The 17,709-nt window shown below is 43.5% G+C and overlaps 2 protein-coding genes across 2 annotated transcripts in view; both read left to right on the top strand.

The window, feature by feature from the left end:
• Positions 1 to 1,876: 1,876 nt before the first annotated feature.
• LOC100565347 (zinc finger protein 729) overlaps positions 1,877 to 17,709 on the top strand; it is a 40,347-nt gene continuing 24,514 nt past the window's right edge. Inside the window, 7 exon segments of the mRNA XM_062969284.1 lie at positions 1,877 to 1,971; positions 4,505 to 5,013; positions 5,350 to 5,476; positions 6,473 to 6,543; positions 6,903 to 7,029; positions 16,549 to 17,057; positions 17,394 to 17,520. Coding sequence (XP_062825354.1) covers positions 4,633 to 5,013; positions 5,350 to 5,476; positions 6,473 to 6,543; positions 6,903 to 7,029; positions 16,549 to 17,057; positions 17,394 to 17,520 — 1,342 coding nt within the window. The 5' untranslated portion in view covers positions 1,877 to 1,971; positions 4,505 to 4,632.
• Positions 7,878 to 12,132, top strand: LOC103280227 (zinc finger protein 850; the record flags this gene model as incomplete). The annotated part of the gene is given in 2 exon segments (XM_016996524.2): positions 7,878 to 10,490; positions 10,492 to 12,132. Coding segments are annotated over 2 exon segments (2,712 nt in total), but the record flags the coding sequence as incomplete, so codon positions are not given.

Here is a 17,709-nt window from a genome sequence, read left to right on the forward strand (position 1 = left end):
TACCTGAGTTGTCCATTTTGAGCGAGTCCCTGCTATGGCGAGCATTCAGATTAGGCCCAATTGAAATTAGCCAGCAAGCAAGGAGAGAAGGTGATTTTCAGCCAACCATTTTATTATCTGCAGATAAGATGCTAGCTAGTGATACATTCACAAAGTAGATAGCATACAGAATACAGTTTCACAGCTGGGAGGCTGCAGCCAAGCCTCTAATTCTGACCAGTCACAGAGAGGGACTTGGTTGGCCGGCATGGGCTGGGAACAAGGGATGGTTAAGTGTGGATGAATGGGGTTCCTTTTATTGAACAGGAAAAATAATAAAGCCATTGAGGGCATTTTCTGGCCCTACCCTATTGTCTTATGAGATGAACATGGCATGGCCCCTTAATAGGGCTGGGCTGGCGATTCCAGACCCCAGAGAAACAAAACATCATATATTAATACAATCATGCAAAAATGACAAGAGGATGGGTTTTGACTGTAGACATGCTGATTTCCTTCTGATGCGAGAGGTCCCATTCATCAAAGGCGCAGGTGGTGAAATTGGTTCTTCCTCAAGGATAGGGAGAGGTGATTTCCCCCGCCTCAATAGAAGTATTGTGTTGCAATGTCCAGGTAAAGTCCAACAATATAGATGAAACTGGGAACTTGATGAGGAAGTTCCCAGCTTTGTTCCTTTTCCCCAGGCTATATAATTGTGTGGGATGCAAGACATTTTTGGGTTCAGGAACAAGGTTCCCCCCAAAGGGAAGGAATGGGGATTTCAGGAGCATAAACATTAGGTTAACACAACATACAGTAGAGTCTCACTTATCCAATGTTCTGTATTATCTAACGCATTTTTGTAGTCAATGTTTTCAATGCATCATGATATTTTGGTGCTAAATTTGTAAATAAAGTAATTACTATATAGCATTACTGTGTATTGAACTACTTTTTCTGTCAAATTCGTGGTATAACATGATGTTTTGGTGCTTAATTTGTAAAATCATAACCTAATTTAATGTTTAATAGGCTCTTCCTTAATCTCTCCTTATTATCCAACATATTCGCTTATCCAACATTCTGCTGGCCCGCTTACATTGGATAAGCGAGACTTTACTGTATAGGCAAAATAGGAACACATAGGAAAAAACACAGAGCGTTCAGGGCAACTTATATACACAAGAGACATAATTTTCCAAAGTACCTTTAACAAGCCAAGCTTCCTAGAGGAAAAAGGGGAAGGAAGGCCAGCAGAGTGGAAGAAAAGGAGAAAAGGAATAAAAAGTGAGGAAGGAAGAAAAAGGGAAAGGAAGGAAAAGAGGAAGGAAAGAAAGGAAGGGAAGGAGGAAGAAGGGAAGGAGGGAGAAGGAGGAAGAAGAAAGGACACTTCAGGGAGTGGGGACCTGGCCCAGGTAAACTAGACACCCCAAGGACCCAGGGCTGGTTTTCTCATGCAACAATAGGAAGGAGGGAGCAAGCTTGTTTCCTGCTGCCCTGCAGACTAGGACGCGGAACAATAGCTTCAAACTACAGGAAAGGAATTCCACCTGAACATCAGGAAGAACTTTCTCACTGTGAGAGCTGTTCAGCAGTGGAACTCTCTGCCCCGGCGTGTGGTGGAGGCTCCTTCTTTGGAGGCTTTTAAGCAGAGGCTGGATGGTCACCTGTCAGGGGTGCTTTGAATGAGATTTTCCTGCTTCTTGCCGGGGGTTGGACTGGATGACCCATGAGGTCTCTTCCAACTCTAGGATTCTATGGTTCTGGGCTTTGGAGAGATGCTCTTTTCCCCTCCTTATAGAGTAATGCCGGGCAAGGAAGGGTTAAGGGGAGGGAGTTTGGTTCCCAGAGAGGCAGGAAGGAAGTGGGCCTCCTTTGACCAAGCTTTCCTGACTGTCTAGGAACCAAACTCCCTCCCCTTAACCCTTCCTTGCCCGGCTGGGAGAGGGAGTGTGTCCATTTGGCCTCTTCTTCTTCCTCCTTCTCCTTCTGGTGAGTCTTGTTCCCAAACCTTCTCCAAAGGGCCGAAGAGGGGCTGAGGCCCACAACACCTGGAGGGAGGGCTGAAGTTGGCCCAGGCCTGTTTCTCTCAAAGGTTGGCCTTCTAACACACTCACCGAGAACAAGGAAAAACAACCACTTTCTCCACTCTCCTCCTTTCTGGGAGATGGAGCATGGCCTTAGTCACGTGCCCCATGGAGAAACGGGGGCCTGGTGCAGGTGGGATTGGGGATCATCACGACACAAGGCAGGCCGAGAGCCAATGGCTTTCCCCTCCCAACCCCCTCCCCTGCCTGCCTGGGTCCTCTTTTTCCCCCCTTAATTTTTTTATTATTCATTTCAAAGTAAAAGATGTTTTCCACACAAAGAGAAAAGGAGGACACAGAAGGGGACAAGGGTTGCAGAGCTCTGATTAGTAGATTAGGTAAAGGTCAAGGTTTTCACCTGACATTAAGTCCAGTCGTGTCCAACTGGGGGTTGGTGTCCGGTTTTAATGGATTCATTTCAATATGTGCAACCCAAGGCCATTGACAAGTTCAGGGGTCCCCAAACTTTGTAAACAGGGGGCCAGTTCACAGACCCTCAGACTGTTGGGGGCTGGACTATAGTTTTTTTTTATAAAAAAAAACTATAAACAAATTCCTATGCCAATGATGGGCATGCTTTGTGCTTGGTGTGTCAAAATTCACCAAAAAACCTAGCATGACTTGGGTGGTGTGTCACTTCGAGAAAAAAACCATAATTTCGCAATAGGTATCGTTTAAATAACAAAAATGTATAATTGTAATATATAACTGTATTTAATAAATCAAAAACTATTTACTACCATTATTTCCATGTACAACAATCTATGGTACCTCTTGCAGTTTCCATGCTGATTTCTCTGTATTGTAGTTTCAATGTAGTCATGAATAATGAATAATATAATAATAATTTAATAGTAATAATATGATAATATAGTACAATAATATTAGAATGATATATATATATATATATATATATATATATATATATATGTAATGTGCATAATTCCCATGGAGTAAACAACAAAACCACTGGACGAAATCACACCAAATCTGGCCACAAAAGACGTAGTCATCCAATCAATCTGCATGCGGCAGTGTGTCAGCAAAAATGCCTAGGCGTGTCAGTGCTGACACGCGTGTCATAGGTTGGCCATCACTGTCCTATGCAGTGCACATTGCACATATCTTATTTTGAAGTAAAAAAAAACAAAGCAGGAATAAATACAGCCTCAATGTTAATCATAATCATAATAAAAAGAGTTGGAAGAGACCCCTTCCAACCTCCTTCTACCTTTGTGCACCAAAAGCACTAGCAAAGCACCCATTAATAATTAATAATTAATAAAATAATAATTAAAATACCATTATAAACAAGCAAAGCTTTGGAAGGCACGCATCAGGTGAGGGAGAAGACAGGAAAGGTGAGCACCTTTCACTTCTACCGTGTGCTGCACACACCTTCCTCGGCAGAGGAGGAGGAAGCTGCTGCTGCAGAGGCCGGATAAGTGGCTTCAATGGGCTGCATTTACTCACAATGGACCACATGTACTGGACAAGATTCTTGGAGAGGCGAGGGCAACCACATGAATCCTGGACCCTGCCCATCCTGGCTGATAAAGGAAGCCAGAGGGGGTTTGTCAGAATAGGTTAAGGTGGTGGTTAATGCCTCCCTTCAGTTTTTATTCAGGGCTTTAAGAGTGCTTCTTCTGACAAAATTGCTATTGTCTGAAATAAATATAACATTTTTGAGATTTTGGGTGTTGAAATTCTTGTTAATAGAGATAGGTCTAAATTCTTCCACCTTTGGAGGTCTTTTTGTATCTCTTTCCATATTTTTTCCATAGTTGTTTTTAAATAATGCAGTTTCTGTTTGTCCTCTGGATTTCCAAGCATTTTACTTTAGTCGTTACACTAGAGTCTCACTTATCCAAGGTTCTGGATTATCCAATGCATTTTTGTAGTCAATGTTTTCAATATATCGTGATACTTTGGAGCTAAATTTGTAAATACAGGAATTACAACATAACATTACTGCGTATTGAACTACTTTTTCTGTCAAATTTGTTGTATAACATGATGTTTTGGTGCTTAATTTGTAAAATCATAACCCAATTTGATGTTTAATAGGCTTTTCCTTAATCCCTCCTTATTATCTAAGATATTCGCTTATCCAAAGTTCTGCCGGCCCGTTTAGCTTGGATAAGTGAGACTCCACTGTATATTGTTGTTTGTCTCTTGGTTCTTCTTTACAAGAAAGGTTATGGATCATGGAACCCAGCCTGAAGGAATCATGGGAGGATAATGTGGGTTGGGACTGAATGGGAGTACAATGGAAGGCCAGGTGAGGTCAAGTGAGTTTGGAGGCTGGAGAAGCAGAGGCCCAAGTGAAAGGAAGGTCCAGCATTACCTGGCTCTGAAATAAATAAAGGGCTCATTTTTTTAGTCCCCAAGATAAAAGCCTCCTAAAGCCTATTATCTTAATTCTGCCTTTTTTTCAGAAAGAAAAAGTGATTTTTGGCTGAGAATTTTGGAGTAGACCCTGTTCAGGGATTTCTTTCCCTTGAATGAAGAGGGAGAATAAGCATCTTGGATACGGTTTAGTTTTCCATCAAACAGTGGTTCCAACATGGAGAGACCCAACTCACCTGGACCTGAAGCAGGCCGGCCCCCTGGGACCAGTGGGGAATTAAGGGAAAGAACCACACAGAAGTTCCTAAATGCGCACATGCAGCACCAGCAGTTCAGGCAGCTCTCCTACCTAGAGGGCAATGGACCCAGAGAGGTTTGCAGCCGCCTCCACGATCTCTGCCGCCAGTGGCTGAAGCCAGAACAACACAGCAAGGCTGAGATGCTGGACCTGGTGATCCTGGAGCAGTTCCTGAGCCTCCTGCCCCCAGAGATGGGGAGCTGGGTCCGAGAGTGTGGGGCAGAGACCTGTTCCCAGGCGGTGGCCCTGGCGGAAGGCTTCCTCCTGAGTCGGGCAGAGGACAAGAGGCAGGAAGGACAGGTGAGAGCATTTCCTCTTGGTTTCACTAACCTTGGGACTGATAATTGATTAAACATACATCCTGCCTTTCTTCCAAGGTGGGACCAATGTGTGGGAGAAGCCGGACTCTGCTCCCTCTGCCTCTTTTTCTACCTGCTCTGCCCCTCCTGCTGTCACCTCCATATCCGCTGTAAGCTCAGTTGCTGCTCTCCTCAAATATGTTGACCCTAGATATTACATTGAATGTGATAGGAGGGGAAATTGCAATCTCAGAATGCAATTTCTGTACATTTGAGGGGGGAAATCATTTTCTAACCTTTCTCTATACTAATTATGGAATTCTCTGTGCTCTTCTAGGGCCGAAATAACTGCATTGAAGTCCACCCTGATGTCTCTGAATCAGAGAAACCTCCATCAGACACAATCCAGAGTCTCCAGCAGAAGGAACTCAAGCAGGAAGGAGATGGGACTGTAGCCTTGGAGGGTAAGAAGGAACCCTTCTGGGAGTTTTGGTGTTTTCTGCCAATGTAAATTCCCCTTCAAGGGATTGTAGCACATATCCAATCAGTTTGAGCCAGAGAAGACATACATGCAGGATCCTTTGGCCTTGATAATTATATAGGTAGGCATTTGGTTGCAAAAGTGTAATTTCAATGTGATTTGGAGTTTTCTTTATTGTTATACTCCTACATTTGCATACTTTGGGCCAGGACTGAAATATCAGCTATACAATATGTTTCCAGGTGAAACCCGAAGCAAAGATGAGCAAAGAAACTGAGCTGGAAGACAATCAGACAACAAAGAATACCTTTCGTCAGTAGAATTACCAAGCCCAGTACTAGTGTCAATTCAACTTATTCTCAGCACTGAATGAGATAAAAAAAGTCCTAAACTCCAAACCTTTACATATTCCTGCACTGGAGAATGCTTATTTATTTATTTACAGTATTTCCTTTCTGCCCTTCTCACCCTGAAGAGGACTCAGGGTGGATCACAATGCACATATACATGACAAACATTCAATGCCATTAGACATACAACATATATAGGCAGACACAGAGGCAATTTAACCTTTCCAGCTTCCAGCTTCATGAGGGTATGCTCAATTCTGGCCACAGGGGAAGCTGCTGCTTCACCATCCACTTGTGACACCGAGTAATTGATGGCATGGTGTTGTAAATTAGTTAAATGATCCTCCCCACATAAAGCGGTATCTAAATTTCCTACTCGACAGATGCAACCATCTTTCGGGTTGCATAAGTCAACAGTGAGCTAGACTATTAATGGTCGGGAGCTCACTCCGACCTGGGCTGGCTTTGAACTCATGACCTCTCGTTCAATAGTGATTTATTGTAGCTGGCTCCCGACCAGCTGCACCACAGCCCAGCCATTTCTTCGTAGATTTCTTTTTAGGACTGTAATTGTAACCTCTGAGACATGGTTATGTGATCAACTTTCCACGCCTTGCTCTCTCTCCCAGGGGCTGGATTGATGATGTTGACGAATCCACAGTCATTTCTTCCCCTTTGTGGTGGAGTGGAACTGAATCAGGTAAGCGGAAGGATTCCTGGGAGAGGAGGACTGGAGCTGCCTGGGTGTCATTGGTTCCAGGCTTAATCATCAAACATCTGTTGATACAGAAAAGAATGAATGGGAATTTCTTAAAAGTGAAATACTGAAGCCACAATTGGAAACAGTGCCAACAAGAGGGAAAAAATTAAGAGAAGGCTAAACAAACCAGAATGGATGTTTAACAAGCATTCAAGTGAGCTAAGATTTTAAAGGAACATGTACAAGAAATGGAAAATGTGTGGCGGGGGGAACGGACGACTAAAACAGTCAAATGACTAACTAGCATAAGTAGAGAAAAGGTCCTTATATAAGAAGGATTTTTTTTCTTTTTCCACCAGGTCCCAATTACTTTTGAGGATGTGGCTGTCCATTTCTCCCTGGAGGAGTGGGCTCTTCTGAATCCTGGTCAGAAAGTCTTGCACATGCAGATCATGGAGGAGATTCATGGGATTGTGGACTCTCTTGGTAAGGCTCCCACAATGATGGGGATCTCTATTTCAACATGCAGTATTATGGCATGTCATTCTAAATTTCTTTGCTGAAGGCCTGCCTAAACAAAAATGTTTATTTATAGTTGATTCTTGAAAGAAGAAAGGGAGGGAGCTGTTGCAATTTCTTTGGGAAGGGTATTCCACAGGCTCAGGGCGGTCACTAAGAAGGCTCTCTCCTTCTAGGCCTCCCCTGATGATCTTAAGGATCGGGCAGGTTGATAGTAGAACATACGTTCAGATAAGTAAGTTAGGCCCGAACTGTTTAGGGCTTTAAAGGTCAAAATCAGCACTTTGAATCAGCTCGGCAACAAATTGGTAGCCAGTGGAAGTATGGAGCAGTGAGCCCCTTACCGTCGTCTAGATGGGATGTAATCCAAGGCATGGACCACCATGGCCAAGTCTGGTTACTCAAGGTATGGTTGCAGCTGGCACACAAGTTTCAATTGACTTGGTGCCTGAGCAACAGCAAATTTTAGCACCAATTCAGACTCCAGGTAGAAGATTTCCATAACTGGAATCAGGTCCAAGAAGCGACAGGGCTTTAGCAGCAACAGGGCTCCCTGAAAAACCTCCCAAGAGACATCATCCCAGATCAGTCGCACAACATTCTGGCCCCTTCTACACTGCCAAATAAAATCCAGATTATCTGCTTTGACCTGGATTAAATGGCAATGCAAACACATATCCAGTTCAAAGCCAATAAGGTGAGCTGTCTGCTTTGATAATCGGGGTTATATGGCAGTGTAGAGGGACCTTTGTGTGTGTGTCTGTGTGTGTGTGTGTGTGTGTGTGTGAGAGAGAGAGAGAGAGAGAGAGAGATAGAGAGAGAGAGAGGCAGGGGAGAGGGAGGAAGGAAATTTTCAAATCGTGACCCTGTTCTTCTTCACAGTAGATAACGGGGAGAAGAGCAATGTATACACCAGACGCAGGAAGCACAATGGGGGCCTTGATATACACCAGCAAGCCCACACTGAAGATGAAGATTCTGTCAAAGAAAGGCCCTACAAATGCAATGTATGTGGGCAACGTTTTACCCAAAGTGTGATACTTGTGCTACACAAGACACTCCATGTTGGGAAAAGCCATCTTAAATGGAAAGTATCGGAAAAATGTGCGGTTGATGACAACTTGCTAGATCCGTGCCAACAAGAAATATTTAAAGGAACCGAGGATTTCATAAACCAGGAATGTGAGAAATCTTTTATCCAGAGTTCACACTTGGTGAAACACGAGGCATTTCACACAGGACAGGAACCACACAGATGCCAGGAGTGTGGGAAATGTTTTGCTTACAGTTCACAATTGGTGAGTCACAAAACACAGCACACAGAAGAGAAGCCATACGAATGCCAGGAACTTGGGAAATGTTTTGCAGACAGTTCAGCCTTGGTGAGGCACAAAAGACTCCACACAGGAGAGAAACCGTATCATTGCCAGGAGTGTGGGAAATGTTTTACTTACAGATCAGCCTTGGTGAGACACAAAAAAATCCACACAGGAGAGAACCCATATCAATGCCAGGAGTGTAAGAAATGTTTTACTTCCAGTTCAGCCTTGGCGAGGCACAAAAGACTCCACACAGGAGAGAAGCCACACCAATGCCAGGAGTGTGGAAAATGTTTTGCTCATCGTTCAGACTTGGTGATCCACAAAAGACTCCACACAGGAGAGAAGCCATACCAATGCCAGGAGTGTGGGAAGTGTTTTGCTCACAGTTCAGCCTTGGTGAGGCATAAAAGACTCCACACAGGCGAGAAGCCATACCAGTGCCAGGAATGTGGGAAATGTTTTGCTTACAGTTCAGCTTTGGTGAGCCACAAAAGACTCCACAAAGGAGAGAACCCATACCAATGCCAGGAGTGTGAGAAATGTTTTGCTTACAGTTCAGAATTGGTGAGGCACAAAAGATTCCACACAGGAGAGAAGCCATACCAATGTCAGGAGTGTGAGAAGTGTTTTGCTCACAGTTCAGCCTTGGTGAGGCACAAAAGACTCCACACAGGAGAGAAGCCATACCAATGCCAGGAGTGTGGGAAATGTTTTGCTGACAGTTCAGACTTGGTGAGCCACAAAAGACTCCACACAGGAGAGAAACCATACCAATGCCAAAAGTGTGGAAAATGTTTTGCCTGCAGTTCAGCCTTGGTGAGCCATAAAAGACTCCACACAGGAGACAAGACATATCAATGCCAGGAGTGTGGGAAATGTTTTACCTCCAGTTCAGCCTTGGCGAGGCACAAAAGACTCCACACAGGAGAGAAGCCACACCAATGCCAGGAGTGTGGAAAATGTTTTGCTCATCGTTCAGACTTGGTGATCCACAAAAGACTCCACACAGGAGAGAAGCCATACCAATGCCAGGAGTGTGGGAAGCGTTTTACTCACAGTTCAGCCTTGGTGAGGCACAAAAGACTCCACACAGGCGAGAAGCCATACCAGTGCCAGGAATGTGGGAAATGTTTTGCTTACAGTTCAGCCTTGGTGAGCCACAAAAGACTCCACAAAGGAGAGAACCCATACCAATGCCAGGAGTGTGAGAAATGTTTTGCTTGCAGTTCAGCCTTGGTGAGCCACAAAAGACTCCACACAGGAGACAAGCCATACCAATGCCAGGAGTGTGGGAAATGTTTTGCTTCCAGTTCAGACTTGGTGAGGCACAAAAGACTCCACACAGGAGAGAAACCATACCAATGCCAGAAGTGTGGGAAATGTTTTGCTTGCAGTTCAGCCTTGGTGAGCCACAAAAGACTCCACACAGGAAACAAGCCATATCAATGCCAGGAGTGTAAGAAATGTTTTACTTCCAGTTCAGCCTTAGTCAGGCACAAAAGACTCCACACAGGAGAGAAGCCACACCAATGCCAGGAGTGTGGAAAATGTTTTGCTAATCGTTCAGATTTGGTGATCCACAAAAGACTCCACACAGGAGAGAAGCCATACCAGTGCCAGGAGTGTGGGAAGTGTTTTGCTCATAGTTCAGCCTTGGTGAGGCACAAAAGACTCCACACAGGAGAGAAGCCATACCAGTGCCAGGAATGTGGGAAATGTTTTGCTTACAGTTCAGCCTTGGTGAGCCACAAAAGACTCCACAAAGGAGAGAACCCATACCAATGCCAGGAGTGTGAGAAATGTTTTGCTTACCGTTCAGAATTGGTGAGGCACAAGAGACTCCACACAGGGGAGAAGCCATACCAATGCCAGGAGTGTGAGAAGTGTTTTGCTCATAGTTCAGCCTTGGTGAGGCACAAAAGACTCCACACAGGAGAGAAACCATACCAATGCCAGGAGTGTGGGAAATGTTTTACTTACAGTTCAGCCTTGGTGAGCCACAAAAGACTGCACACAGGAGAGAAGCCATACCAATGCCAGGAATGTGATAAATGTTTTGCTGACAGTTCAGCCTTGGTGAGGCACAAAAGACTCCACACAGGGGAGATGCCATAGCAAGGCCAAGAATGTGGGAAATATGAGAATACACGCAGGCCAAGAAACAGCCTTTGTGGGTAAACATCTGATTTCAACTAAGACTGTTTGAGAAGTTCTGCCTAAGATTTTGTGGAGTCCCCTTTCTTGTCATTAGAACATCTAAGTGTAATTCCTCTTCTTGGAGCAATGGAAAGCATGTTCCCTGTGACAGAATTGCTTCTGTTGATGCCAAGCCAAAGGAAAAGATGCTAACACTATTATTTCCGTTGATGTGCAAATCGTTTTTCTGGCTGTTATGAAATATGAATATACAGTTTGAATGGAACTGTATGAAAGGAATGAATGAATAAGAGCTAAATGTTTAAGACAAAATGTTAAGATTAAGGCCTGCAATGACTACTTGCTTGCTGAACTGTGATTAAAAGTTGCTAATGAGAACTGTAATGGTTGAATTGCCTGCTAACTATGATCAGAACTGTGACAGTGATAAGAGAAATGTGTACATCTGTTTACATCTGTCAACATTTGTTGACGATGAACTTTTGGGGGAAAACAATGTGTTAACCTTTTTCAGAGACAATGGTTCTTTTAAGTTAAGGATGATAAGAAGGAAGTCAACACAAGGCTAACACTAATGAAGAAGAGTCTACATCTGGCCAGAAAACCGAGATGGAATCAACATGTTCAAGAATGGAAAATGTCTATAATTAATTTACAGCTTTTTGGGACAACATCGGGGAAAATTGCTGTGTGAGGGATCTTATGGCAACCCAGAAAGTGTGACAGACAGTGAAGCTGTTCACCTGCCGTGGTCTGTGGAGATGGTGTATGGGAATGTCAGATTTGTCATGGGAAAGCACGATTCTGGTCAGTTTGGGCTCCTTTTCTCAAGGGAAGAGGAGGGAGTGCATTTTGGAGTCATGATACGTGTTGCACAGAGTCAGGTTCTGTTGTATGGAAAATCTGATCCTTGGCATTGTTCTTAGGATGCATTTTTGTGTTTAAAAGTTTTAGTCATTTTGGAGATGTGTGTTGGCAAGCTGCAGGGAGGTAGCGCTTGGCCAAACAGGTGCTTCTCCAAGTAGGAAGAAAGAATATGGTAATACAGTAGTCTCTCACTTATCCAACATTCTGGATTATCCAACACATTTTTTTAGTCAATGTTTTCAATACATTGTGATATTTTGGTGCTAAATTTGTAAATACAGTAATTTCTACATAGCATTATTGTGTATTGAACTACCTTTTCTGTCAAATTTGTTGTATAACATGATGTTTTGGTGCTTAATTTGTAAAACCATAACCTAATTTAATGTGTAATAGGCTTTTCCTTAATCTCTCCTTATTATCCAACATATTCGTTTATCCAACATTCTGCCGGCCAGTTTATGTTGGATAAGTGAGACTCTACTGTATTTGGATGCATGAGAATGAATGCATGAACATTTGTGTGAATGCTGAGTAAAAATATAACCCCCAATTGTTAGTTTGTTAGCTAATGTAACTAGGTTGTTGTGGAATCCAGTGTAGTTACATAGAATATGTATGTTTGTGTGTCTAATGTCGTTCTTTCTGTAAAAGTTCTATAAAAGTTCTGATATACCCTTTCACACCGGAAACTGCAATAAAAAGAACCTTGTTTTAAAGAGTATTCATGACATGGCTAGCATTTACTAGCTGTTTCCCTGCTCCTGGAAAACACACCTTTAATCCACATTAAATTGAAAAACATGGGGCTTGTTGTTATTTTAGAATTAACAATGTTTTATATCATTGATTTTATTATAGGCTGTGAGAATTTGATCTATTTTGCAGAACGTTAAGTCCCTGGATCTTTTACATTGAGAAAATACATTTGTCTGTGTAAAGCAGGTGTAGTGAAACTTTGGCCCTTCGGGTGTTTTTGAACTTCAACTCCACAGTTCTTACCAGTCGGAGTTGGAAGTCCTTCCTTCCCTCCTTCCTGCTTCCTTCCTTTCCTTCCTTTTCATCTTTTCCTCCCTTCCTCCCTCCTTTCCTTTTTAGAGACACTGCACACACCTACGGACTGAGCAAATTATCTTGGAAAATATTTCAATGCTTTTCTGAGTAGCAGGTTATCAGGGGTACGATTGCTGCTGGGTATATTTTGTGGTGGAGCCTCTGTGTCTGCATGTTTTCAAAGTCATTTCTGTGTTTCAGAGTGTGCAGGAACCAGTATTACTACAAAAGAGTCTCACTTATCCAACATTCCCTTATTCAACGTTCTGGATTATCCAATGCATTTTTTTAGTCAATGTTTTCAATACATTGTGATATTTTGGTGCTAAATTTGTAAATACAGTAATTACTACATAGCATTACTGTGTATTGAACTACTTTTTCTGTCAAATTTGTTGTATAACATGATGTTTTGGTGCTTAATTTGTGAAATCATAACCTAATTTGATGTTTAATCGGCTTTTCCTTAACCCCTCCTTATTATCCAACATATTCGCTTATCCAATGTTCTGTCGGCCCGTTTATGTTGGATAAGTGAGACTCTACTGCATTTGCCATCCCCAACGAGCTAGATGGATTGAGGAAAAAAGGCATACGTTTGATATCAAGTGCGCCATCAAAACCTCAAGCATACCAAATGTATTTTTGTGTTGTCGAAGGCTTTTGTGGCCGGGATTACAGGGTTGTTGTATGTCTTTCGGGCTGTGTGGCCATGTTCCAGAAGTATTCTCTCCTGACGTTTTGCCCACATCTATGGCAGGCATCCTCAGAGGTAGTGAGGTATGGATAAACTAAGTAAGGAAAGGAAAGAACCTCACAACCTCTGAGGATGCCTGCCATTTATAAAATACACACAATACATTAAAATAATACATAATAAAACCAAATATTCGACAGTGCTTGAAAAACATTAAAACCTGTGTATTAACATAAAACTAAAAATCTTAAAGCAAAGGTTCCTAAAAGCCATTTGAGTGCCATCAACTCTTTATACCAATAAACCCAATCAGCCGAAAGCTTCCTTTAAAAGGAATGTTTTGAGACTTTTTCTGTCCCGTTTGAGAGCTGGGTACATTAAGTGTTAAGTGTAACACCAGCCAAATATATCTATATATGGATAACAGGGAGGGTTAACATCCCTGTACTGTTTGTTTGCTGTTTGTGCCCTTTTTGTATATTTGTATATTTTAAATGGTTATGATGATGCTTTTATGTCAAGCCGCTCTGAGTCCCCTTCAGGGAGATAAAGCGGGATATAAATAAATTTAATAACAATAATAATAATAATAACAATAGATGTGGGCAAAACATCAGGAGAGAATACTTCTGGAACATGGCCACACAGCCCGAAAGACATACAACAAATGTATTTTTGTTTTACTTATCATTCTAACATGGATGAAAATCTGCACCTCACTGAGTAACAGTGAGTTGTACTAGGGAAGGGCTGGGTAGATTTCCTTATTACTCCATTATATTTGCCTCTTCTTTGCAGCAGTCATGTGCAAGACTGAAATGTGAAAATCAGTGACACTCTTCTAACAAAACTCTGAATTAGGATTCCCCTGCCTTAGCAGAAGGGTGCTTTGGAGAGAAGCTATGGCAGCAGGGGATTTCTCAAAGGCCGCCGACAATGAAGAGCCTGGGTTGTTGTATGCCTTTCGGGCTGTGTGGCCATGTTCCAGAAGTATTCTCTCCTGACGTTTTGCCCACATCTATGGCAGGCATCCTCAGAGGTTGTGAGGTATGGACAGCCTTCGACAACACAATGAAGAGCCTGCTTGTGTTGGGTGCTTTTGTTGTATCTCCCATCCAAGTCTGTGTTCCTCCTCCCTGGGAAAAGAGAGCCATGGGACTTGAACCAGGGCTGATAAATTCTCTCTCTGTTGTGGATGGAGGCCCTGCTCTGCTCTTCTCTGATCTGATCCCTGGATTGATTGATTACCTTTAATGTTCAATAGGGTTGGGGAGCAATGGTTTGGCAGGGAGAGAATACATCTATCTAACTCTCCAATGAATATGGAAATTTTCTTCCATGACTATATCTGTGCCCTCATCTTGAGTCCTTTGGTTCCAGGGCTTTTGAGAGATGCTCTGTTCTCCTTATAGAGTAACGCTGGGCAAGGAAGGGTTAAGGGGAGGGAGTTTGGTTCCCAGAGAGGCAGGAAGGAAGTGGGTCCTCTTATACCAAGCTTTCACGACTGTCTAGGAACCAAACTCCCTCCCCTTAACCCTTCCTTTCCCGGCTGGGAGAGAGAGTTTGCTCCTTTGGCCTCTCCCTCCTCCTCCTTCTTGCAGCCTGTCTCCTTCTTCTCATCCTTCTCCTTCTGGTGAGTCTTATTCCCAGACATTCTTCTCCAAAGGGCCGAAGAGGGACTGAAGCCCCAAAGACCTGGAGGGAGGGACGAAGTTGGACCAGGCCTGTTTTCACTTACAGGTTGGCCTTCTGACACACTCACCCAGAACATAGAAAACAACCACTTTCTCAACACTCCTCCTTCCAAGGAGATGGAGCATGGCCTTAGTCTCTTGCACCATGGAGAAAAGGGGGCCTGGTGCAGGTGGGATTGGGGATCATCACAACAGACTGCTAGGCTGTCACTTCTCCATCAGTTGGTCCTTCAAGGGAGAGGCAGGCACAAGGCCAATGGCTCCCCCCCCAACCTCCTCCCCTGCCTGCCTGGGTCCTCTTTCCCCCACTTAAGTTTTTATTACGCATTTCAAAGGAAGAGCTGTTTTTCACACAAAGAGAAAAGGAGAACACAGAAGGGGACGAGGATTGCAGAGCTCTGATTAGTAGATTAGGTAAAGGTCAAGGTTTTCACCTGACATTAAGTCCAGTCGTGTCCAACTGGGGGTTAGTGTCCGGTTCTAATAGATTCATTTCAATATGTGCAACCCAAGGCTGTCGACAAGATTCTTGGAGAGGTGAGGGCGACCACATGCATCCTGGACCCTGCCCATCCTGGCTGATAAAGGAAGCCAGAAGGGGTTTGGCAGAGTGGGTTAGGTAAAGGTAAAGGTTTCCCCTGACATTAAGTCCAGCCATGTCCAACTCTGTGGGTTGGTGCTTATCTCCATTTCTAAGCCGAAGAGCCAGCGTTGTCCGTAGACACTTCCAAGGTCATGTGGCCAGCATGACTGCATGGAGCGCCGTTACCTTCCCGCCGGAGTGGTACCTATTGATCTACTCACATTGGCATGTTTTCGAACTGCTAGGTTGGCAGAAGCTGGAGCTAACAGCGGGCGCTCACTCTGCTCCCCGGGTTTGAACTTGCAACCTTTCGGTCCGCAAGTTCAGCAGCTCAGTGCTTTAACACACTGAGCCATGGGAGGAAGGAGCTGTGATAAAATCACTGTTGAAAAAGCCATCACTGGACCCTGTGGTTTTGTCAATGCAGGTATATCTTACTGTAAAAAATATTTTGTGTTTATTCCATACTCTCATCAATGAATTTCTTATTTGATGTTTCTTAAAACTGGAGTCATAGTATAGTCTCATATACGGTAATGCCATTCCTCCTCTATCTTTTGTGTTTTATAAATTTTTAATTTTTATTCTGGGTTTTTAATTTTTTATTCCAGGCGTTAGGAGTGCTTCTTCTGACAAAATTGCTATTGTCTGAAAGAAATACAACATTTTTGAGATTTTGGTTGCTGAAATTCTTATTAATATAGGTCTAAATTCTTCCATCTTTGGAGGTCTTTTTCTATCTCTTTCCATACTTTTCATAGTTTTTTTTAATAATGCAGTTTCTGTTTGTCATCTGGTTTTCCAAGTATTTTACTTTTAGTTGTTACATTGATTTTTGTCTCTTGTTTCAAAGTCTTTTCTTTAGAAGACAGGCTATGGATCATGTAGCATCAGCTGAAGGAATCATGGGGGAATAATGTGGGTTGAGACTGAATGGGAGTTCATTGGAAGGCCAGGAGAGGCCAAGTAGGTCTGGAGGCTAACGAAGCAGAGGCCCCCAAGTGAAAGGAAGGTCCAGCATTACCTGGCTCTGAAATAAATAAAAAGGTTTTTTTTTAACTCTCCAAGAAAAAGCCTCCCAAAGCCTATTGTTTAATTCTGCCTTTCTTTCAGAAAGAAAATGTGATTTTTGGCTGAGAATTTTGAAGCAGAACCTGTTCAGGGATTTCTTTCCCTTGAATGAAGAGGGAGGAAAGGCATCTTGGATACGGTTTGGTTCTCCATCAAACAGTAGTTTCAATATGGAGAGACCCAACTCACCTGGACTTGAAGCAGGCAGGGCCCCTGGGACCAGTGGGGAATTAAGGGGAATGACTACGCAGAAGTTCCTGAAAGCACACATGCAGCACCAGCGCTTCAGGCAGTCTTATTACCAAAAGGGCGAGGGACCCAGAGAGGTTTGCAGCCGCCTCCACGATCTCTGCCGCCAGTGGCTGAAGCCAGAGCAACACACCAAGGCGGAGATGCTGGACCTGGTGATCCTGGAGCAGTTCCTGAGCCTCCTGCCCCCAGAGATGAGGAGCTGGGTCCGAGAGTGTGGGGCAGAGACCTCTTCCCAGGCGGTGGCCCTGGCGGAAGGCTTCCTCCTGAGTCGGGCAGAGGACAAGAGGCAGGAAGAACAGGTGAGAGCATTGCCTCTTGGTTTCACTAACCTTGGGACTGATGGAGAGATTAAATGCACATCCTTCCTTTCTTCCAAGATGGGACCGTTGTTAGGCAGAAGCCAGGCTCTGCTCCATCTGCCTCTTTTCCTACCTGCTTTGCCCCTCCTTCTGTCACCTCCATATCCACTGTAAGCTCAGTTGCTAGTCTACTAAAAATGTTGACACCAGATATTACATTGAATGTGATAGGAGGGGAAATGTAGCCAATCTCAGAATGCAGTTTCTGCACATTTGAGGGAAAAATCATTTCTAATTGTTCTCTTTACTAGTATGGAATTCTCTGTGCTCTTCTAGGCCCAAAATAGCTACATTGAAGTCCACCCTGATGTCTCTGAATCAGAGAAACCTCCATCAGACACAATCCAGAGTCTCCAGCAGAAGGAGCTCAAGCAGGAAGGAGATGGGACTACAGCCTTGGAGGGTAAGAAGGGATCCTTCTGGAAGTTTTGGTGTTTTATGCCAGTATAGATTCCTCTTCAAGGAATTGTTGCATATATACAATCAGTTTGAGCTAGAAAAGATGTACATGCAGGATCCGTTCACCTTGATAAGTATATAGGTAGGCATTTGATTACAACAGTGTAATTTCAGTGTGATTTGGAGTTTTCTT

This window comes from Anolis carolinensis, chromosome 2 (assembly GCF_035594765.1).
Source record: "Anolis carolinensis isolate JA03-04 chromosome 2, rAnoCar3.1.pri, whole genome shotgun sequence".
In the NCBI taxonomy this organism is placed as follows: domain Eukaryota; kingdom Metazoa; phylum Chordata; class Lepidosauria; order Squamata; family Dactyloidae; genus Anolis; species Anolis carolinensis.